Source organism: Mustela nigripes, chromosome 13 (assembly GCF_022355385.1).
Source record: "Mustela nigripes isolate SB6536 chromosome 13, MUSNIG.SB6536, whole genome shotgun sequence".
Lineage (NCBI taxonomy): Eukaryota > Metazoa > Chordata > Mammalia > Carnivora > Mustelidae > Mustela > Mustela nigripes.
This window is the reverse complement of record NC_081569.1, coordinates 129,660,807-129,684,284: the sequence shown is the minus strand read 5'-3', so window position 1 is coordinate 129,684,284 and position 23,478 is coordinate 129,660,807. Positions and strand designations below refer to the sequence as shown.

The 23,478-nt window shown below is 38.2% G+C and overlaps 1 protein-coding gene across 18 annotated transcripts in view; it reads left to right on the top strand.

Annotated features, from left to right (window-relative positions):
- Positions 1-23,478, top strand: part of TTLL5 (tubulin tyrosine ligase like 5) — a 281,253-nt gene that overhangs the window by 62,541 nt on the left and 195,234 nt on the right. For 15 of the 18 annotated variants that reach the window (XR_009399190.1, XR_009399191.1, XR_009399192.1 and 12 more), the window contains exons 13-19: positions 1,396-1,477; positions 3,023-3,084; positions 4,485-4,579; positions 6,773-6,814; positions 14,916-15,029; positions 15,317-15,408; positions 22,097-22,159. Coding sequence is in view for 15 of the 18 variants with exons in the window: in XM_059373692.1 (XP_059229675.1) it covers positions 1,396-1,477; positions 3,023-3,084; positions 4,485-4,579; positions 6,773-6,814; positions 14,916-15,029; positions 15,317-15,408; positions 22,097-22,159 (550 nt within the window). In the remaining 3 variants the exon portion in view is untranslated. The remainder of the gene's footprint in view (positions 1-1,395; positions 1,478-3,022; positions 3,085-4,484; positions 4,580-6,772; positions 6,815-14,915; positions 15,030-15,316; positions 15,409-22,096; positions 22,160-23,478) is intronic. The other 3 variants (XM_059373695.1, XM_059373694.1, XM_059373691.1) reach the window with 1 other exon arrangement.

Below are 23,478 nucleotides of genomic sequence, written 5' to 3'. Positions count from 1 at the left end.
ATAGGAATTTGGGGTTTAGCATTACTGAGCATGCAGGTACTGAAAGGTGGTGGTTAATAGAGAAAAGTGAAAGGAGAAGAGAAATGATGTCCTCACGTGCCACAGTGAATAAATGGTAGAGTCATGAGAAGGAACCAGGTCTCTAGATTTCCCTTCTAGGATTCTTGGTCCCATATCAGACTTCCTGTTCAAAAGACAGTCTTGGGCACCATCTTTCTAGAAACTTACACTTACTTTTCTGTGTTCTTGAGAGGATTAAGAAATGGGAGAATCCTTCTTGAAGTAAAGACATTTGTTTCAAAATGAGTTTCCGGAAGATCCATGGTTGTGTTCTATAGGTGTGAGCTGTGGCCTGTGACCTCTGGCTGAACTGTAAGGAAGCTCATCTTTTCTCTTGGAAAGAAGATGTAGACAGTTTATTTGAGGGGCATGGAGTGGGAAGTTTGAGAATGTGTGGGACTTCTGAAAGTCAGATGGATTTGATGTGTGTATCCCAAAGAGGACTGTGGAGAGGGTCTCGTTAATGATAAGAGTAAAGGTTGCCGGCTGAGGTTCCAAAATTAGCGTCATATTATCCCTGCATCCTGGGAGAAAAGCCCGCTTATGTTCTTGCTTTACTCTTTACAACAGTTGAGGAATTAGGGAAGAGAATCAGTAAAGAAACCATGAAAAGGAAACCAGAAACCATGGAAATTTGGTCTCTGGCTCCTTCCCTTTTTCAGTGATATTAGTGGTGCAGGATAGCTTATCACAGTCCTGCTCTGTCTGCCACGGGTTCCCTCCTTTCTCTTCTTTCTTTCTATATTGAGCCATTGTACTTTATTTTCTGTCTCCAAAGGGAAATTGAAACCATAGGAAAGGGGAAGAATAAATGTATTTTACAGTGAACTATCTTCTTGACCTAGGCTGCAAAAACAAGATACTAGTTTAGGAAAATGTAGTGGAAGGGCCCAGGGAGATTCCTTCAGGAGATTTTTTTGTTTCGGAATATGGGGGGGGGGGGCAATCCAGAACAGACCCAAAACAGCTTTGAAGCTTTGATGTTGAATGCCTTTGTGGCATTCTCATTCCCAACTTTTTTTTTTTTTTTTTTTTTACCCATATGCACAGCCGAATCTTGCCAACTTTTAGAGGTCAGGTCACTTGCTGTGTAGAACTCAGGAATGTCAATAGAGTGGGTGATAAAAGCAGTGGAATTTTATAACATTATCTCATGATCTCTAGAAATTGATTAATTTATTTTGATCTGGAAAGATTCTCTGCTTCTACTTCCACTCATTACTTATACTCCCCAAATTTCTAGTCCTCTGGTGGGAGTTGATTGGCTTCAGTCTTTCAGATTTTTGTTCAGTTGTAACATGGAAAATGATCTTGTATGTTATGTTGTATTTCTAGAACTCTATGGCTTTGATGTGCTCATAGATTCTACTCTGAAGCCATGGTTGCTGGAAGTAAATCTCTCCCCTTCTTTGGCCTGGTAAGTAGTCTGTTCCTTCAACTGGAAAAGGACAAACCTTCAATAAATAGCACTAAAAAAACTTTAAAAAAAGTCGTTTCTCTTGGCGCTAGATTTTTTTTACCCTAGTTATTAGATAGAAATGACTAGAATTTCTAAATTTGAGGGATTTGTGACATGTGGTTAACCTCCAGAGGGTAACCGTGTATCCCTACCTTACTAGTCAATTTGTGATCTGATAACTGTCTTCTTGAGCATCTAAGGGATGCTTCTTGTGTTCATTTTTATTTCCAGTTCTCTCTCTTTCTGTCTTTTAACTTTGTGGGTGTTCTGCCAAGACTAAAGAAATACATGAGATATTATATTTCCTTTATTGCTAAAGGTTTGTACAGGTTCAAATCCACATATACTGTAAGGTATAGAGCTGGGCCTAGGATAGTATATATAATGTTTGGTCCTTTTACCCTTTCTGTATTCTGGTATGCATCTAAGATTAGAGTCTAAAAACTTCAAACAATCTTAAACTTTTTAAACCATCGTTTAGAAGAAGGAAAGAAACATATTTTTTCAATACCAGAGAAGATTGTGCTTATATCTGCAGCTGTAGCCAGAGTTTCTATTAGCCATACACTTCTCTAAACAGCTAGAGAACCCTAGAGATTTATGCTACAGACCACCCAGCAGCTGCACATTTAAGGATGAAAAATGTTGGCAAAATGCCAAGTCATCAAATAAAGACAGATTAACTACTTCGTGGGGTAGGAGTTCAGCTTCAACCCAGCAGTAAGGTATAGAACTAGATATCACAGAGATGCTTCCGATGTTGGGCTGTTCTTTTGTTAAGTCAGCTCTTAGCATATTGCCCAGCCAGGTGCATCCTCTGATGTTAGAGATCCCCGGAACGATGCACTGGTCCAGCAGCCAAAGTAATCTGGTTCATGGAAGAACACCTCAACACCAAAGCCAACATGGCAGTCACTGGCACAGGGAGCGTCCAGCTTTCAGTTCATGTTTGTGTTTCCATGTGGGTTCCTGCTGCATCATCTGATGATATTTTGGTATAACTTGTATTTTTTTGCCTTCATTCGCAAGCCTAAAAGCTTAAGGGATTGATTTAGAACAGAAAATGAAGCCTTAAAAAATGTACAAAGATGACCAGAGTTTCTTCTCTTGCATGTGAATGTGATTTGACTCTTGTAGCAGTAAAAAATAATTTGAAGGATGGACACATTCATGGAAGAGCATATTAAAGGCCTAAACACTGCTAATGATGCAGTGTTCTTGTACATGGTTTGAATTACACAAGACCTTCTGGAATAACAAGATTGCATGTCAGGGAATCAACTTTGGTGCTGGACCTGCCCTACAGAGGATGAGTTTTAGCAGTGGGCTTTTATTTCAAGTATTTTTGCCCAGATTATTTTTTCTTTTTCCATGGGTTTGGTATGTTTGATGTGTTGCTTCTCATCGACATTTGGAGGCTCTGCTATATTGAGGCCCATTAGGGGTAGCTCTTCTGTTAATTTCTAACATTATCGATTGGCCTTTCTTTCTCTCTTCTATTAGCGATGCACCTCTGGACCTAAAGATTAAAGCCAGTATGATTTCAGATATGTTCACTGTTGTAGGTGAGTAGTGGTGTTTTCCGAAGACTTATATAAAAGCTAACCAGAGCATCCATTTTGTTGGGCTTTCTAGGTGTTGCCAGTTGGCAGTTCCTAAGCCATGCTGAATGTTTTGTACTGAGAAATTATATTTTCAGGCAAGTGTTTATATGTTTTTACTCCCCCTGGCTCCATCCTGTCCTGAGGCTGAACCACAACTAGGGCTAAGAACTAATTCCTGGGGCACAGGAATTACGAGCCGAGGAAGAGCCTTAACCAAAGGTCTGGAGACCGTCTATTTTTTTCCGAGCTGGGAGAGTGTGACTGACTAAAGAAGCTTTGTTACAAAGGAGAGTGGCTCTGTTTCTGCTAGGCAGTCTCTGCTGGTGTCAACATGGTCCCCCCCCCCCCCCAATAGTTATAACTGAAGGAAGTCCAAGGAAGAAATTCCTTTTTTGGCAGATAAGCCAAAAACTTTGAAATGGAGTTGGGCAGTCGGATGGGTTTATTGTGGGTTTGTTGTTGTTTCCTAAGTACTCTACTAAGGCATGACAAAACACATTAGAAATGAACTAGTACTTGGTGGACCAGCAAATGCTGTAAAACTTAGCCACACTAGTCTCCCTGGATGGGAGTCTGCTTCTTTTTTAGGAAGCAAGTGAAGTGAGCACACACCTAACTGGTTAAGCTGTAGATAATCTAAGAAGCCCAGTTTGCCAGGAGACCACCTTCAGCTGTTCTAGGAGTAGATCTTTTTTTTTGTTTTTGTTTTTGTTTTTAAGATTTTATTTATTTATTTGACAGAGATCTCAAGTAGGCAGAGAGGCAGGCCGGGGTTGGAGGGGTTGGGGGGGTTGGGGGGATGGCGGGAAGCAAGATCCCTGCTGAGCAGAGAGCCTGATGCAGGCTGGATCCCAGGACCTTGGGATCATGACCTCAGCTGATGGCAGAGGCTTTAACCCAATGAGCCACCCAGGCACCCCAGGAGTAGATCTTGTAACAGGACAGGACCCCTCACTTGCTCTTGGGTTCTCCTAGTAAAAACAACATTATTTTTCAGTCACCTTCTAGGAGGCCACTTTAAAATAATTTGTTTTTATAAACAACTGTGTATTTTTAAATGGTGATTTACACTTTTTACTCTGAAGTTCATCAAAAATCCACATCTTTTTTTCAATCAGAATCAGCTCCCCAGCAAGGAAGGTTGATTTATCTGCATATTTTCCATTCTCATGCTGTCCAGTTTTGAACTTGAAGTTCAAGTGAAGTGTGTGTCTGAGAGAGCCATGCCTCATCCTTCTGAGGATAGATCTCTAATATTTATGACTATGAAACTGATTTTGTATCTCTAAAGAAAAGGTACAGCTAAACCTGCTAATTTCTTAGAAAATGGTAGGTTTTAATGTTTGCCATTCCCCATTCAGGATTTGTGTGCCAGGATCCTGCCCAGAGGGCATCAACCCGGCCAATTTATCCCACCTTTGAGTCTTCCAGGCGAAACCCTTTCCAGAAACCTCAGGTAAGCAAATTCAGCAGCAGGGAGCCCGAAGAGGCTTATTGGAAAGTGGTAGCTGATGTAAATGAGTGAGCTGAAGCGCTACAGATATGACGTCACCGAGAGCAGGAGAATATGGGGATCATTCCAGACAGGAGGCAGTGACATTCCGCTGTGGCGGGTAGCATATGCTTTCATTGCTTTCAAACCAACTTACTGTCTGCTTTTTGTTTTTCTTTTCTTTTGCCTTTTTTCATTATCTGTCCTTTTTTCTTTTTCTCTTTAAGAATCACCTGCTTTTTTCCCCAAATTGATATGCTCATAAACAAGGCACAGAGAGGGAGCGGACAAATTCCTAGTCGTTACTCTGCTACATTCTTTCTGATCTTCAGACTAGCTTTGTGAAGAAGATGCTCGTTGAAAGAACATCTTCTCTACAGGTGCTCAGTGATCATGAGGTGTTAACTGAGGTTCAGTGAGATCAAGGCCTACAGAATCCTGTGCATGTCTGAAATGTCACTTGATCAAGCGTCGCTCCCGTCTTTGTGTCCTCTGCATCTGTGTTCCAGTTAAACCAATCAGCTCATTGTTCTGCCTGCTCGGTCCATCATCTAATCCATCCCTGCCTGTCTAGACCGGGCTAGTTTTACTGTGTTCTTTGCCTTTAACATTTCTTCTTAGCTTAAAGGTCCACCTTCCTCCTCTCTTCCCATCTGGGTTGATGACCTTGCCTGCTCAGAAGTCTCAAGATAATTTTCTGTTAAATCCATCCCATTCCATCATGACTCCAGTGCGTGGTTTTGGCATTCATTGATTTGTTGCTTTGACATTGTCCAGTGTTCCTCTGCTAGACTGTAAGCTCTTTGAAGGCAGAAATAGCTGCTGCTTCCCCCTGCCTCCCCTTTCCCTTTCTTCTCCCATCCATTGATTCCTTCTCCACTTCTCCCTTCTCCTGTCACCACTCATTCTGCATTTTTTCCTTTAGCTTGCTGGTCTCATTTTGAGTATTGCTATTTCTTTCTGCCAAGCTCGTCACTCTTACTTACACAGCTGTATTTCTAAGTTTTCATTAGAATAGCGTCTGCAAGCTCTACTGCCTAAGAGGGGTTGCGGGCAGACTTGGGAATGGGTAAGAGGGCTGGGGACAGTACAGCTGGGAGGAAGGGATGCAGCTGTGCTGAACTGGAGCCTCTGCCCCATATTAAAAAGGGGCAGCTGTTTTGCTGATGTGCTCTAACTGATCATTGCCATGCATGAGTGTGGGACACGTGTTGTCAGAACCTTCCTCCTGTCAAGAGAAAAGAGAAGTCTTATTTTAAAATATTGCCAACTGGTCCAGTTAAAGAAAAAATACTTTGCAGACCAAACGCAGCATGTCTTTGAGCTAGATGCACTCTGTGACCACCTGCTCTAGGACCGTCCCCTCTTAGCAATAGAGTTGCGATGTGGGACGGGGTGTACTGGATTTTAAGGGGTATTATTATCTTGGATTAGAAAGAAAACCAGGCAGCAGCATTGTTCTTGATCAGTACATTATCACAGACAAAGGTTTTCTTTAAATTTTTAATAAGAAAAAGTAGAGGATTGCCCTAAGTGTACTAGCAAAACTGAATTTAGGCCATCACATTCCTCTGCAGGTAGTTTCCTGTGGCAGAGCCATAGGATAGTGTGTAAAGGACTGCAAATGTTTCTGTGCAGATTTCACAAGAGTTCCTGCCAAATTTTACTCTAGGGGTTAGCTGTATGTCAATCTTGGATGAATTGACCCCTTTTCTTAGCCTGCCTCTCAGCGTTTATTGGCTGTTCTTTGCAAATCAGAGAGTCCGTCCACCATTTGATTTGCTAACTGGTAGGTCATGGCATGACTTCATCCATAAGGAGCCTATAGGACACTTCTTTTTAAAGGGTTAAAAAACTGTAGATTAGTTCTATGTACTCTGGAACAAATTTATCAGGTGGAATAGTTGGCTTCAGGATGTGATAGCAGGATTTGCTTTCCTGCTTAGAAGACGAAACTGGGATAAATACACTGTAGGAGAAAGTGGTGTGAAGCATAATGATGTTCTGGTCTTACAAGCACAAAGTGTAGGGCTCTTGCTTTTGCTTTTTGCTTGGAGATCATCTTCTCCTTTGTGAGATCATAGACATCATAGAGTTGGAAAACCTCACTATGGTAGGAGAAGATAAGGCTTTATTCCATTTTTCTATCTTTTGTAGCGTCCAGTGTCTGCACAGTGTCAGTCCTCAGATGCCAAACTGGTAAGTTCTGGATCACTTGGAGACTTCATTCAGATTCTTATTTCCAGTCCCCAAATGGAAAGTCTTTTAGCTTTGCTCTTTCACAGTCTGTGTTTGATGTACCTGCTTTTTGAACTTTAATAACATAGAGTTTAAGTGAAAATGAATGCACAGAGGTCTTTCCATATATAGAATACAAGAGTAGAAGCTGCAGGAATTTATGAATCCTCTTTTCCTGATAGTGATCGTGCTGTGAAGGAGGCAGTTGGATTTAAATGACGAATGGGATTTAGAGGCATATCTATCGCTTTGACCAGAATATTCCAGGAAGGAAATATAGTTCACAGACACCCTTTCTTTTCTTCAGATGTCTTATGAAAGGTACTATTGTCAGTAGCTTCATACTGAAAACATTTTCACATTGGGTATTGGGCTGTATTTGATTTTACATATTTCTTATACATCGTGATTTGCAGTTTTATGAATCGTGGAACCTTTGCCATAATAAGTGTCTGAGATGCTACCTTTAAAAATAAACTCAAGGGGTGTCTGGGTGGCTCAGTCGTTAAGCACCTGCCCTTGGCTCAGGTCATGATCCCAGGGTCCTGCATTGGGCTTGATCCTGCTCAGCAGGAGGCCTGTTTCTCCCTCACCCACTCCCCCTACTTGTGTTCCCTCTCTCAATGTTTCTCTCTCTCTATGTCAAATAAATAAAATCTTCAAAAACAATAAATAAAAATAAAAAGAAACTAAAAATATATATTTTTTAAGATTTTATTTATTTATTTGAGAGAGAATGAGTGAGAGAGAGAATGAGAGAGGAGATCAGAGGGAGAAGCCGACTCCCCAAGGAGCTGGGAGCCCTATGCGGGACTTGATTCCAGAAGTCCAGGATCATGACCTGAGCCAAAGGCAGTTGTTGAACCAACTGAGCCACCCAGGCACCCCAGAAACGAAAAATATTTTATCTCCAAATCCTAATGAACAGTATTTGTCCTCCTTCTGTCCTTGTTAGCATATTTGAGATTAACTGTCATTTTCTTCTATGAAGATCTTTGTTTTCTTTTAAACATCTCGTCGAAGTGACAGGGTAGCAGTGACGGTGCTGCTCCTTCCTGCTAGCTGATACTCTGAAATGAGGGCTGTAGATGTGTCAGACATAAGTGTGCCCCTGCAACTAGTAGTTCTTCAGCAAGAAGCTCCAGGATATTTATTTTGGCCTTGTACTCTCAGTACTCTTTGATACAGTGACCGGACAGCTTGGGATCTTGAGTCGTAATTCCTGCAACTACTGTTTTTGACAAAGTGCTTTATATGGTTTATATGAGTCCAAGAAGTGAAAAAAAAGCTTATTGGTTGTCTCATCTAGCGTTTGGTCACTGGCTGATGTGGTTCCGTAGGTGTTTTGTTGGTAGAATTCGAAACGCTGTAATGTTTAGTGTTTTATGTTTAGCGAGAACCTAGGTGTGCTAGCTACTTTCTGTGCCAAACAGAAAACCAAACAAAACAAAAACAACTACAGAAAAGCCCCAGAGCTGTTGACTTCTAAGAGCTTACATTCTGAATACCTTTTAGGGATATCTACTCTTCAGGAGAACTTGAAAAAATCCTTAATTCATAGCCTTCTGAATTTGATTCCAAAGAATTGTCTTTGCTGTGTAATTCTAATCTTAACTTCCCTTCACCATTTTAATTTTCTCATGTCTGTCTAGCTCTGCTTGCCAGAATGGCCATAGACTGTGATAGCCTGTGGCCAAGCAAGGCCTCTCCCTTGTGGCTGTGTAATTGAACACTGCTCCAGTGACACAAAGTCTTTCTAGCTTTATTTGGCCAACTTGATACGTGTGGAATTCTCGGACTCTTGTTCTTTGCAGTGTTCAAAGTCACCGACTTTGTGTGAATGAAGCGTTCTCAGCCCCGTGGGGGTTTTGTCTGAGCTAAGTTAGAAATGAAAACAAGTTCTCTGCTCTGGCCATGGACACTTTGTCAAGCTTTCTTCTTCTGTTGCTGTCAGATTGCGCACTCACGGTTTTTTTCCCGTTGTCTATTCCTTTTTAGTCCATCGTCTCTTTCTACATTTCTTCCTTCCCTTGAATGCTTTGAGTTCAGATTTCCCACTCATCAGAAGTCACTTTTCCGGGTCCCCAGGCAGATGACATAGTTTCATGGAAAACACACAGACAGTCAGATAGCTCCTGGTTCAAATTTGTTCTCCCGCTAACTAACTAGTGTTAGACTTTGGGCAAGGTCCCTTGTGTCTCTGAGGCTCACTATCCATGTCTGTCCAATGAAGATAATACAAATATGGAGATAGGGTGTGAAAGAAACGATAAAGCATAGGTAAAAATTTGGGCTAGTTCTGGACACATAGTTTACCTTGGACACATAGCTCCCTTTACACTTTTGGGTCCTGTTAATTTTCCTTTTATGCATTTGTTAGTGGCATTGGGCGTTATTTCGATATTCATATCTGTATCCATTCTTTTCACATTTGCTTTCATATACAAATGCAGATTAATTATTATCTTTTTATTTATCCATCCTCCCAGACATCAGTGAAGGTTCTAAGTAGTGCTCAATCAGTACCCATTCTAAAAATCGCGTCCTAACTTGATTCACTGCTGTTTATCCTACATAACATCTGTCAACTCTTTTCAGTCTTTGTTGGTGTGTTTTATTCATTATATTATGACACTAAGCCCCAATCAGAAATATAATTTAGAATGGAAATTTTAAGAAATTTGTATAAATGCTTTTGTAAAACCCAAAGACATTAAATGTATTTGCTCTATTTCCCCTTTTTTGTAATTTTTGTCCTAAACATAAACATTTTAAGCATGTTTTAAAATAAATAAAGCAGTCTCCATACTTACTCTTTATGAGCTCATTAAACTCTAAATGTTTATGGATTTTTTTCTTTTATTATTTGTTCCATTATTTTACTAGGGATTCAAGTTAGACTTACCAGGCAGTAGTCACCAGAAGCACATTTCTTACATTTTTGAAGATTGGTACCTCATTTGTCTTTTTCTAATCCTCTGGTACCTCCTCAGTTCTTCATGATTTTTCAAACATAATTGTGAGTGGTTCTGTAAGTTTTTGTTTTGATTTTTAAAGCCAGTTCCCTTAATAACAAGATGCATGTCTTTTAGACCTGCTGACTTGTATTTACTCCAAATTTCCAGATGTTGCCTGTCTCTTTTTAACTGTAACACAAGTCTACTTACTTTCCTTTTTTTTTTCTCCCCTGATTTCAGAGTATATTTCTGGTTGTCAATTACATTTAGACCTTCTCTATTAGCCATTCTTTGTTTATTTCCCACTTAGATTTATTCATTTGTGGTCCTTTTTGTTGCTTTTTTTTTTTTTTTAAAGATTTTATTTATTTATTTGACAGAGAGAAATCACAAGTAGATGGAGAGGCAGGCAGAGAGAGAAAGAGAGGGAAGCAGGCTCTCTGTTGAGCAGAGAGCCCGATGTGGGACTCGATCCCAGGACTCTGAGATCATGACCTGAGCCGAAGGCAGCGGCTTAACCCACTGAGCCACCCAGGCGCCCTGTTGCTTTTTTTTGATAGCATTAGTTCATTTTGCTTTTTAAACTAGATTTTACCTTTTATTTTCTAGGTGGCAAGGTGTGCCATACACAAATTGAGCTATTTCCAGCTCATTTGTTTCTAACACAGAATTCCAAACTTTGTAAAACTGCATTAGGACATTTTTATTCCTCGTATATATTCTCTGTCAAAGAGGTTTTATTCTTGCCCCTTAATTATGGTATCTTTTATGATGCCTCACCTTTTTTCATATTCTGAGTTTTGTTCGGTTCTTCTCATTGCTGATACCTGCCAGCTTTCTCTAGGCAGAGAATCATTTTTCTGATTCAACATTTTTTTTTTCTACTTTTAGTGGAGACAAGGGGTTCCTCATCTCAATGATTCTCAGTCAGTTCTTCTGTAGTGATAAAGGTTAGATGTGTAAAGGTTTCTTTTCTGCATATATTTCTAAATCGTAAGTTGCACTAATGATAATTTTACATCTTTGGTGCATGCTGCATGGCAGAATTCTGGCTTAGGCAGTAATTTGGAAGTTTAAAATCTATCTGAACACCCAGTAGTTAAAATCCTGTGTCACCTAGACAGAGGCAATGGTTCTAAGTTCAGAAGAACTTTATTTCCTCAGTGCATATTCAGTCAGTTCCTGTGCTGATAGGCACAAGATCAGTACCACAGAATGGCTTGCACTTGGAGTGTTTTGCTCTTGTTTTTGGCAGTCCTGATGTACTTCCAAATCTGATCCCCCCCCCCCTTTTTTTTTCTTTGCTTTTAATCTCCAGGTATGTCTTTCTTGGCACTCATAAGCATTTATATATCCTTTCTTTTTTCTTTGCTATCCTTTTTCTCAGTGTTTTCTCTCATCTGTGTCTATAATTCAGGTCACATTTCTTTTTTTTTTTTTCCTAAAATCTCTAATTTAGTTTATTAAGCCATTTGGTTTTAAAAACATAACAAATATAATTCAAAGTTGGCCCTTCTTGATTTGTATAAAGAATGCAGGCTGTCCATAAAATTCCACCGTGCTGGAAGTAGTAAACAGTAGGAGGACACATATTTAATCTCCAGTTCATTTCATTAACAGATGTTGGTAAGGATTTAACTAATGGTCTATGACAGTAGTGCTTTGTAGTACATATGTAGCCACACATCTCTGTAGACCAGTACAGCCAATATTATGCTGATACAGAAAATTCTCTGTAATCTCAAATTTATTGAAAAGCTGAGATTGGCAAAATACTTCTGACTTTCTAGTCTAATAATTTTTAGCAGCCTCCCCAAAGACACAGGAGACCTGGATGGATTTTAGAGAGGCATTTGAGATACATAGACATTGGTAGTTACAACTTTCCATACCTCCCTCTTAGCCTTTTTAGTAGTTTAGTTTGAGGCAAATAGGTGAAGAGGTAAAAGGTGTTTCTAGCCATCTTTTTTCCGCTAGGCATAGCATTGACCTTTTTCTTTGCAACCTCGTGATATTTGTGGCAATAAAAGAGTAAAGCCATCAGCCAATGGGAGTTCACAGCTAGAGCACTCACCTAACAAACACCATTACCCTTCAACCACTTCCATTTTCAAACCTCCTGAAGGCCCCAGCTCGTAGGACCTCCTGAATTTCCCCGTGCCTCACCCGGACAGCTCACGTGCATACACAAGTGCTGGAGTTAGAACCGTGGGCCGTGCATAATGAAGGAGTGTTTGTGAACCTGTGTTGGAGACAGCTCTTTGAAAGTGACTTGGGAGAGAAGACTGAGAACTTTGGGGGGTGTCAGTTCAGTGTTTCTAGGAGCAGGTTTAGATGAGTAGAAGAAGGTGGCAACATCATTGTAATCTCAGTCACTGGAAGCCAGGAATATTGTTCCACCTCAGAGCAATTCCACAAGATGAAAATTAGGTCCTAAAAAAGAGAGAAAGAAAAAAAAGTTCAACAAGTAAAATACAATTACAAAACCAGTCATAAAAAAACAGACAAGAAAATGAACAACAAAAAGCAAAAAAATGAAAAACAAATTGGAGGTGCCAGTTAGATGTTTTTCAATAGTAGTTTGATCCATGTTCTTATAAATATGATGATGCATTTCTTTTTTTTTTTTTTTTTTTACATTTTTTAGAGATTTATTTATTTTATTTTAGAGAAAGAGAGCATGAGCACCAGTGGAAGGGGGAAGAGAATCTCAAGAGGTTCCACGTTGAGTGTGGAGCCTAACAGGGCTTAATCTCAAAACCCTAAAATCATGACCTGTGCCAAAACCAAAAGTCAGTCGCTTCACTGACTGTGTCACCCAGGCTCCCCAACCATGTATTTCTTAAAATAGCTAATAACTACTTCCCAAATATTTTTATTACTAACCTTTAATACAGATTTTAGCTTACCAACATTTTAAAATCAGTTTTTCTATTCTAAAATGCCTAATTTGTATTTTTATTATACATTTAAATGAGCGCTTACTTCATATTCTCTCTTACATAATTTCAGAGGACTTTAAGGTACTTGTAAATAGTATGAGTGATGAGGCAACTTGACCTTGGATAAGGCACTTGACTGCCAGTAGTTTTCTGATCAGAGTCGTGTCATCACATGTGAAATAAAGTATTTTTAACCAACGATAAGTCGTGTGTGAAATGAGAAAAGTCCTTAAAGCATCCGGTTAATATTTTGGCTTTACTGAATTGTCACTAAATAAGTGTTCACACTTTAAAATCTTTTCAAAAAGATCATATTACTTACATGATTCCCTTCCTAAATCTTTGAAGTTGCCCTTTGATTCCCCTCTCATCCCAACATGTGCTGTTTAATGCATACCCAGAGACTGGAAAGTTAAATTTTTCCCCCAAATCCTCTGCAAAGTGTAGTTCTAACCATGATTAATCTGCATTTCAGCACATTCATTCATTTATTTATTTCTTCATCAAATATTTATTGATCTCTTACCCCACGCCAAGTACTGTTCTGTGTGCTGAAGATATCATAGGAAAAGCTAAACAAGTGAAAGTCCCAGCCTTTACGTGTTGCTATATTCTGCTGATTTCATGGTTTTTCGCGCTAAAGGTATCTGTCTCATCATGGAGTCTCCTATCAGGAAATCTGTCTTTTATAACTCCCATGCTAGCTTTGAAGGTTGGTTTGTATTGGTCTCCTGTGTGTCAAAGGTAAAAGCATTCATGATGTGTATAGGTGTGTCTTTTAGTTTTTCTTGGGCTACTGTAACCAAGTACCTCAGAAACTTATTCCTCACAGTTCTGGAGGCTGGGAAGTGCCAAGATCAAGGTGCCAGCGAGGCAGGTTTCATTCTGAGGTCTCTGTTCGTGGTTTGTAGACAACTACCATCTTGCTCTGTGCTCACATGACCTCTTTGTACATGGTTGGGCAGAGAAAGAGAGTGTACAAACTCTCTGATACCTCTTCTTTTAAGGGCATTAATTGCATCAGGCAAGAGTCTCACCCTGATTACCTCCTTTAATCCTGATTACCTCCCCCAAAGCCCCGTGTCCAAATACCATCAAATTTGGAGGTTAGGGCTTCAACATACAAATTTGTGGAGGGACATAAACCTTCAGTCTGTAACAGTGAGCATTGCTGAGAAGGTTGAAAGCTTTTCCATAGAGAGTGTATGCAGAGAGAAAAATAAACGTAGTTCCTGACAGTAGGACTGCTTTTCTCTCATCATGTTCTAGGAATTTAAGAAGACAATTTGCATGTACATTTCCTGAGTTATTGCTTCTTCTTCTTATTGGCAGATGTATTTGTCTTATCACTTTATCTTTTTCAATAATAGTGTGTTCACAAGCTTCATACCATCTGACTTCCTCTGTTACCTTTATATTTCTTTGCTCACGTAACATCAGAATTACTTGAAACTTTCATTCCAGATGACCTTTGTGATGGGCATTCGGAAGATTGAATGAACATGGCCCATTTGGCTGCCACCTTGGAGTGCCCAGGCGGTTGTCCTTGGTCATGTTTCTTGAAGTCCGGCGGCTACAGCGTTTCTTTTGGTCACATCTCTTTTCTGTGTCACTGATGACTCTTACCTCAGTTTCCACCCCCCTACCCCACGCCCGAGTTCTAAAACATCTCATGGCCCCATTTTCACCTGTGACATAATTGATTGTTCCTTGGCTTTCAACTTATGTCTCATTTCTCCTAACCCACACTTCTCCACTGCTGAAAAGAATATAGTTATTTACTGAAATAAATGCTCGTTTAATCTTATGTGGCAGTTATTTTCAGATTTCTTCTATATGTTTGAAAATGTCAGATGTACTGTAAAACCAGGATTAGGATTAAGAACTGGGTTAGAAAGTCACGTGGACATCTTTCTTGTTTTTCTCCTAGTTTTCCTCTCAACCCATAGTATTTTTCTTCTATTCTGTTTTCTTTTCTTGCCTTTGAGTCTACTAGCTTTCATTTATTTCCCAGGGTTTAAAGCTAAGAGAGTAATTACAGAAAATGGGCTTTGGATTTGAGTTTATCCATATTAGGGAAGATAATGATGTTGAGGGACTGAATAAAGAGAAATGAAGAAATGATGATGAAAACATTTTGTTTCTGTTTTTCCTTCTCCTTAGCGTTCCCGTCCACTGTCTGCCAGTGATGCGGAAATGAAAAACCTTGTGGGCTCAGCCCGAGAGAAGGTGCCGGGGAAGTTAGGTGGTTCTGTGCTTGGTCTGTCAATGGAGGAGGTAAAGATAACTCCATTCCAGGCCTTTGTGGGCTAATATAGGGTTCAGTGAAATTTACTGAGTGGTTTATAACATTGATGACCAATTCGTATCTTACATTGAACATTGAACAAAGATTCAAGATGGGAGAAACTTGTTCTTAGAAAACAGAATCTTAGATGGAATGAACGTCTCCCTTCATGCTTCTTTCATATTTGTGGGTCGTAACTCTCTTCCTCTGCCCTGTAAACACATGGATTGCAGTTTTCAAAATGAGTGCTTACCCAATTTTCTCTTTCTCTGTATAGATCAAAGTTTTACGGAGAGTGAAGGAAGAAAATGATCGGAGAGGTGGATTTATTCGCATATTCCCTACTTCGGAGACATGGGAAATATATGGGTGAGGTGACTACCTTTTTTTTTTGATCTGTGCCTCAGGTCCACAGAATTGGGTTAATTATGACACAGGTGTTGGCAATGCTTTCCATGTGTGTCTTTCTCACTTTGTGTATTTTCTCAACTCAATACCTAGAGCATTAACAGAAATTTAACCTACCTGTGCATTATTCCTTTTTAAAAAATCCCCTGCCTCCTTTGTAATAGCCCCTTAACCCCAGGTTAGACACTTTTAAAAATTTTAATGGTCATCATTACCTTTGAAGTAAAGTAAGTTACAGTAATATTTTACATTTTACCAAGAGTGTATGAGAGTTCTAGTTGCTCCTCCTCTTTGTCAGCAGTTGTCAGGCTTTTTAGTTTTGGGCATTCTGGTGGGCATTTATCTCTAAATAATGGTATTGAGACTTCATCTGCTATTGGCCATTTGTGTATCTTCTTTTTTTCCATTTTGAATTTAGGGTTTTAATTTTTTTTGTTTGTGTTATAAAGGACTCTTGATACAGATCCCTTCTCAGACAGTCACATTGAGAATATTAATATTTTCTCCAAGTCTGTGGCTAGCTTTTTCATTTTTTTTTAAGATTTTATTTATTTATTTGAGAGAGTGCACAAGTCTCTCAAAGGAAAGGCAGAAGGAAAAGAAGAGGGAGAAGCAGACTTCCTGCTGAGTGCAGAGCCCTATGTAGGGTAGGGCTCAATCTTAGCACCCCAAGGTCATGACGTGAGCCAAAGTCAGATGCTTAACCAACTGAGCCACTTAGATGCCCCAAGTTTCTTCATTTCTATAATGGTGATTTTCAAAGAACAGGAGTTTTTAAGTTTCAGTGAAGTCCAATTGATCACAAATTTTTTTTTTAATTTTTTATTTTTTATAAACATATATTTTTATCCCCAGGGGTACAGGTCTGTGAATCACCAGGTTTACACACTTCACAGCACTCACCAAAGCACATATCCTCCCCAATGTCCATAATCCCACCCCGCTTCTCCCAAACCCCCTCCCCCCAGCAACCCTCAGTTTGTTTTATGAGATTAAGAGTCACTTATGGTTTGTCTCCCTCCCAATCCCATCTTGTTTCATTGATTCTTCTCCTACCCACTTAAGCCCCCATGTTGCATCACCACTTCCTCATATCAGGGAGATCATATGATAGTTGTCTTTCTCTGCTTGACTTATTTCACTAAGCATGATACGCTCTAGTTCCATCCATGTTGTCGCAAATGGCAAGATTTCATTTCTTTTGATGGCTGCATAGTATTCCATTGTGTATATATATACCACATCTTCTTTATGCATTCATCTGTTGATGGACATCTAGGTTCTTTCCATAGTTTGGCTATTGTGGACATTGCTGCTATAAACATTCGGGTGCATGTGCCCCTTTGGATCACTACATTTGTATCTTTAGGGTAAATACCCAATAGTGCAATTGCTGGGTCATAGGGCTGATCACAAATTTTTAAAAGATGCATTTTGTGTTTTCCTGTCTAAGAAATTTTTGACAACCCCAACATCATAAAGGTTTTTCTCTTAATGTTTTCAACTTTGACTTCTTATATTTTGGTCTGGGACAGTATTCACTTAATTTTTGTGTATGGTGTACGGTAAGGATTGAGGTTCATTTCTCTTCATATGATGTAATACATTTATTTCAGCACCATTTGTTGAAATTATTCTATTTAATTACCTTGGCATCTTTGTTGAAAATTAGTTCAAATATATGTGTGGGTCAGTTTCTGGACTTTATTCAATACTAATTAATCTGTCTCAATTACTATAACTTTATATTAAGTCTTAAAATCAGATAGTGTAAGTCTTCCAACTTCTTTTTAAGTATTTTGACTAAAAATAAATAAATAAAGTATTTTGACTATTGTGTCCTTTATATTTCCCAGGGCATTTTAGAATTCCCTCATCAATTTCTACACAAAAGCCTGCTGGCTTTTGATTGGGATTGCATTGAGTGTATAGATTAATTTTGGGGCAGTGGGCATTTTAACAATATTGAATTTTCCAATCCATGAACATGATACATTTCTCCGTTTATTTAGGTCATCTTTTTTTTTTTTTTTTTTTACTTTTTAAGTTTTTATTTCAATTCCAGTTAGTTAGCATACGGTGTGATATTGGTTTCAGGTTTACAGTGTAGTGATTCAACAGTTCCATACACCATCCAGTGTTCATCATGACAAGTGCACTTATTTATATCTTTTCTTTTTCTTAGCAATGTTTTATAGTTTTCCGTGTAAAGGTCTTGAATTTTTTTTTTAATTTGTCACTTAGTATTTCATGCTTTTGAACAGTATTAAAAACATTATTTTTTAAATAGCTTTATTGAGTTATAAACTTTATATATTTAAAGAGTATAATATGTTACATTCATTTTAACATAGGTATATATACCTGTGAAACTACCACTAAAATCAACATAATGAACTTACCCGTAACCTCCAAAAGTCTTCTTGTGCCTCTTTGTAATTCCTCTCACCTGCCCCTCCTGGCCCTTCGCTGCCTATCCTGGTCCCCAGGCAGCGATGATCTGCTTTCTGTCAAAGATTAATCTGCATTTCCTAGAATTTAATTTAATAGAATTCTACCGATTGTTCTCTTATTTGTTGGGTCTTTCTTTTTACTTTATTATTATTAAAATTATTTTTAGATTCATACATGTTGTATCATGTATCAGTGGTTTAATTCCTCTTTATTGTTGAGTAGTATTCTATTACACGTATATGCCAGGATTTGCTTATTGTTCATCTTTTGATGGGCAATTTGGTTGTTTCCATGTTTTTATTACAAATGAAGCTTCTTTGAATGTTTATATACAAATTTTTATATGACATGTACTTTCACTTCTCTTGGGTAGATACCTATTTGTGGAATGACTGGATCATATTATTGTATATGTTTAAATTTTTAAGAAATGGCCACATAGTTTTCAAGAGTGGTTGTACCATTTTATATTCCCATAATAAGTGTATGAGCATTCTACTTCTTCCACATTCTTACCAACAGTTGGTATGGTTGATTTAATTTTAACTCCTTAGGAGGTGTGTAGTGATAGCACATAGGTTTAATAGCATTTCTGTAATGACTAATGTTGAGTGTCTTTTCATGTGCTTATTTGCTGTTTGTATGTCTCTGTCAATCAAATATTTTACCCATTTTTAAGTGAGGTTATTTGTTTTCTTATAACTAAGTTGTGAGAACTCTTTATATATTCTGGATATTCCTTTATTCCTAGCACTTGAAAAATGTTCCATTATCTTTTGGCTTGCATTTTTCTGGCAAGAAGCATGTGGTAATTCTTATTTTACTTTATTTTATTTTATTTTTTTCTGTGCAGAATGTGCCTTTTTTTTCTCCTCAGCCTGCTTTTAAGTTTATTTCTTTATGACCCATTTTCAACTCATTTGATTACGATATATATGCCTTGGTGTCATTTTCTTCATGTTTCTTCTACTTGGATTTGTTGAGCTTCTTGGTCCGTGGAGTTATCATTTTCATCAAATTTGGAAAATTTTTAGCCATTATATCTTCAAATATATATATATATATATTTTCTGTTTTCTTGTGCTCTCCTTTTGGGACTCAGATTTCATGATTGGCTGATTCTGATTTCAGTTGGCTGATACTACACTACAAGTCTAGCCTTGCTCATTTTTTTAAGATTCTTTTTCTTTACTTTGGATGGTTTTCTGTTTCTCTGTTTCTAAATTCATTCATCTTTTTGTCTGCAACCTCAAATCTTCTATTAATTCCATCCAATGAAATGTTCATTTCAGTTACTTTATTTTTCAACTTTAGAATCCACTGTTTCTCTTTATATCTTCTTTTTGTTTTTTCCCATTATTTTCATGATTTTTTAGATTTTGTGCATATATTATAATATTTATGGTAGCTGTTTTTAAATCTTTGTTACTCTCTGTCATTTCTGAATCTGTTTCTATTGACTGATTTTCCTTATATTCCCATTTTTTCTTTACATGTACAATATGTTTAAAAGTTGGATGTTGGACATTATAAATGTATTGTTGAATTGGTTTTATTGCCTTCTTTAAATACTTCTGAAGGTTTTTTGGCCTGATAGTTAAGTTACTTAAAGATCAGTTTAATCTTTTCCAGGCTCATTTTAAAACATTTTTTTAAAAATTTAGGTATAATTAACATACAGTGTAATATAGTTTCAGGTGTATAATGTAGTGATTCAGCAATTCTGTACATTACTCAGTTCATTTAAAACCATTTCTGTGGTTTGTTTAGGGTAGCTTTTTGTTTAGATCTAGGAAAGTTTTACTATTAAAGACTCTTTGGAGATGTCTGTTAAATGAGCCCATTTAACCCAATTCAATGAAATTTCTTCATTCTGGCTGATAGGAACCAATCAGTGTGTAGCTCTGGATGAATTCTGGAAAGTACTCAGCTTATACTCTCTTTAATATTCTTTACCTTGTCACTTGCTCGTTGCCCAGCCTGTGGACAAAATTACCCTATGACTAAGCAGATTTGTGTTCACCCAAAGACTCAGAGTCCCTTGTGATGCTTTTTCTTTTATAACAATAAGGTTGAGAATCGATTTATAGTTAACATATTTCTCTTCCTCTGGTGATTGGCTTTTAATCTAATTGGGGTATTAGTGGTTCTAAGTATAGAGCTAGAACTTAGAAGAATAAAAGGTAGAATAAAAGGTACCCATTTTGTGTTTGTTTTGTTTTGAAAACCCAGCTGTTCATAGAGAAATCTTCCTTTCATCTTACAAAATATTCTATCAATGTAATTATACCTTAGAAAGACCTAGGAGCACAACAAAAGATACTGCTTGGGTTTTCTTTTGATATGTTTTTGAAGAATTTAAATATTTACAGTTCCTAGAAAACATTTTTTAATTAATGAAAGTGGAAACCTCTACTCTTGAGTATTTCAAGAGGCAGGACCTTAACTTGCATGCCTTTTCTAAGGAACCAATTACAGGTAGTGTTGTGGTCTCTTAACAGAGTCAGTATAATCAAACAGAGTTTGATCAAATCAAACTCTGTTTGATTATACTGGTTTGATTCTGAACCAGTGGACCAAGGACAAAGACTAAGAGAGATGGAGACCAAAATATCTCCTTCTTTACTTATAAAGTCTAGGCTGGGAGATTTGATTATTATCTGTCTACAAGCAATCACACTTTTTGTGTTCAGCAAAAAGTTGAACTTCTGATATGGGCAGATTTGCATGCCCATTTGTAGGCAAGGTTAGACTGAGCTGTATGGGAGAAGCACCTGACCTTATAGGACCAGTAGAGGATATGTACCTCCTAAGGGGAAATTATCTCCCAAGAGAAAAATGGGACTTGCTCATTGATGCATTTTTGTTTATTCTTCTTAAATTACCAGTCTGGTTAAGTCACTCCACCTCTCCTGGGTCTCTGAAGAAAGTGGCAGAGTTGGGCCAAGAATATTAAACTAATTGAACTGCTGTCATGTAGGGTGGGGACGATGTATTTATCTACTAACAAATATGCCTTTTTACTAATGTATATTCATTGAGTATCCACCAGGTATCTAGCACTGTGCTTGCTGCTTTGGAGTATAAAACCAATATTAGATGGCACCCCTGCCCTTTGAGAGTTAACAGTGGGATTAAGGAGAAGTTATTTATTCATATAATAAAAAAGAGTTCATTTGTATGGATTTTCATCATTATAATGTATTTCATGCATATCATTATTCCAATTTAATGATACAGAAAGTAAGGCTCCATAAGGTCACGTGACTGTTCCATGATCACACAGGGGACTTGATTCAGGTATTCTGACTCTGGATCTGACTTTTTTCCCGCTATATCATGCTGCTTTCTGAGAAGAAAACATTTCCTCTATGAGACAGTGTATATGACAGGTCCCTCCTTGGGCATATGGGAAAAGCTAAGGTAGTTCAGACAAGGTCACTTCTCTAGTCTCAGAGCAGTCCTGTCAGGGAGGCTTTGTGCAGCAGACTGGACGTGAGGTGCTTTTTGAAGGGTAGATTGTAGATTATTGGAGAGGGTTTGAGGAGGTGTCTAGACCAAGGCGAAAGGATCACTGGGAAGTGTGGTGCGAGAGGAGTTTAAGGGAGCTTGTCTGACTGTACGGCAGGATCAATGTTGAGGAAATGTCTGAAGAAAGCATGAAGATACTGGTGGTGTAGCTTATCCAACTTTTGAAAGCTTGGAAGACAAAAGAGTATGCCACGTACAGTAAGCGACAAGGAGCCACTGGAAAGTTCTTGAGAAATAATGATTGAAACCATGTTCTGTCACACTTTCACACCCTTTATGCATCTCCCTATTCCCAGCTTCATTTGCCCTCTCTCTTATATATGATTTTTGGTGGTGGCTTTGTTTTTGCCTTACAGTTTTATTTTCTGAATGTAGGATGTCACTTTTTATTAATCCAAGAAATCCCATCATTTTTTCTTTTTACTTTCTAAATCAGCTCCTCCATTTATCCTTTTCATTTTATTGTATCTTCTGCTCCTCTGGTATTTTATAATTTTAATTTAAGCAACTTTCTCTTCCTTTACCACTGTAGAGATCCGTACATTTATTTAGAAACCGTATATAAGTAACCTATCCCTTCTGTGCTTGATTCATGGCTTTATTTCCATGTTTCTTTCCTTCAGTCAAACTTAAGAAATAGCCAGTTTCGTTCTTTGTCTTTCAGGTCCTACCTGGAACACAAGACCTCCATGAACTATATGCTGGCAACGCGTCTCTTCCAGGACAGGTGGGGATTTGCTGATCTTGTAAATTTGCTAATCTTTTAAGATCATTAGATCATGTGATAAGGAGAAGGCACATAGAAAAGAAGGAAAGATGCTTTATTTAAAAAAAAGGCTTTCGTAAAATCTCTGCTACAAAGGGCCTTAGAGAAAACACAGTATCATACCTATTGTTCCAGAATTCATTAACTCTTATCACCATATACTGTTTCTAGAGGCCACAAATTAAACCATAACTATCTTTAAACAATCTTAACAAATGCCCTAAACTTTATTCTTCTTAAAGGAAGACCTGTACTCTGTGTCTTTTTACATTAGACACACGTCACGTTAGACACAATTTTTTTTTTATTTATTTATTTGACACAGAGAGATCACAAGTAGGCAGAGAGAGAGAGGAGGAAGCAGGCTCCCCGCTGAGCAGAGAGCCCAATGCAGGGCTTGATCCCAGGACCCCGGGATCATGACCTGAGCCGAAGGCAGAGGCTTTACCCACTGAGCCACCCAGGCGCCCCTAGACACAATTTTTTTTTTAAAGATTTTATTTATTTATTTTACAGACAGAGATCATAAGTAGGCAGAGAGGCAGGCAGAGAGAGAGGAGGAAGCAGGCTCCCTGCGGAGCATAGAGCCCGATGTGGGGCTCAATCCCAGGATCCCAGGATCATGACCTGAGCTGAAGGCAGAGGCTTTAACCCACTGAGCAACCCAGGCACCCCCCTCAGACACAATTTTAACAGACATGATCATGTGTTTTTCTAGACCAGAAGAGATTAGAATAATCAGATTAAGAAAGGTAGAGCAGGCAGTAATTCACAAAATAAATACACCAGGAGTTGTAAAAAATGACAACTTATAATTTCAATACAAGGGATATTAGGGTAGAATGATGAAAAATGGAAATTGGAATTCAAATAGCACAACAATCAGGCACTCCTTAGTCCCACATACTTTTATTATCCCTAAGACATAATTGTCTTGCAGTACAGTTTAGTAATTGACTATCAAAATAAGAAACCTCAGTTATTTAGAGAAATTTACATTATATTCAGGGTGTATGTACTTTTTCGCAGGATGCTTAAAACAGATACCCAGATTTCAGTCATTTCTTACAATTTCATGATGTATTATCAGGAAATATGTGCACTTTGCCATTTCTCCCCTTAAATTTGTGGTTATTACGATTGATGGGATAATTATACTGCTTAGCTTCTAATGAAAGAGACCTTCAGATTCACTTAGAAGACTAGAAACTCCGTTCTCTCTAACGTTTCTCTCTCCTCCCCCACTATCGTAGAAACTTTTATAAGGCTCCTTTATATAT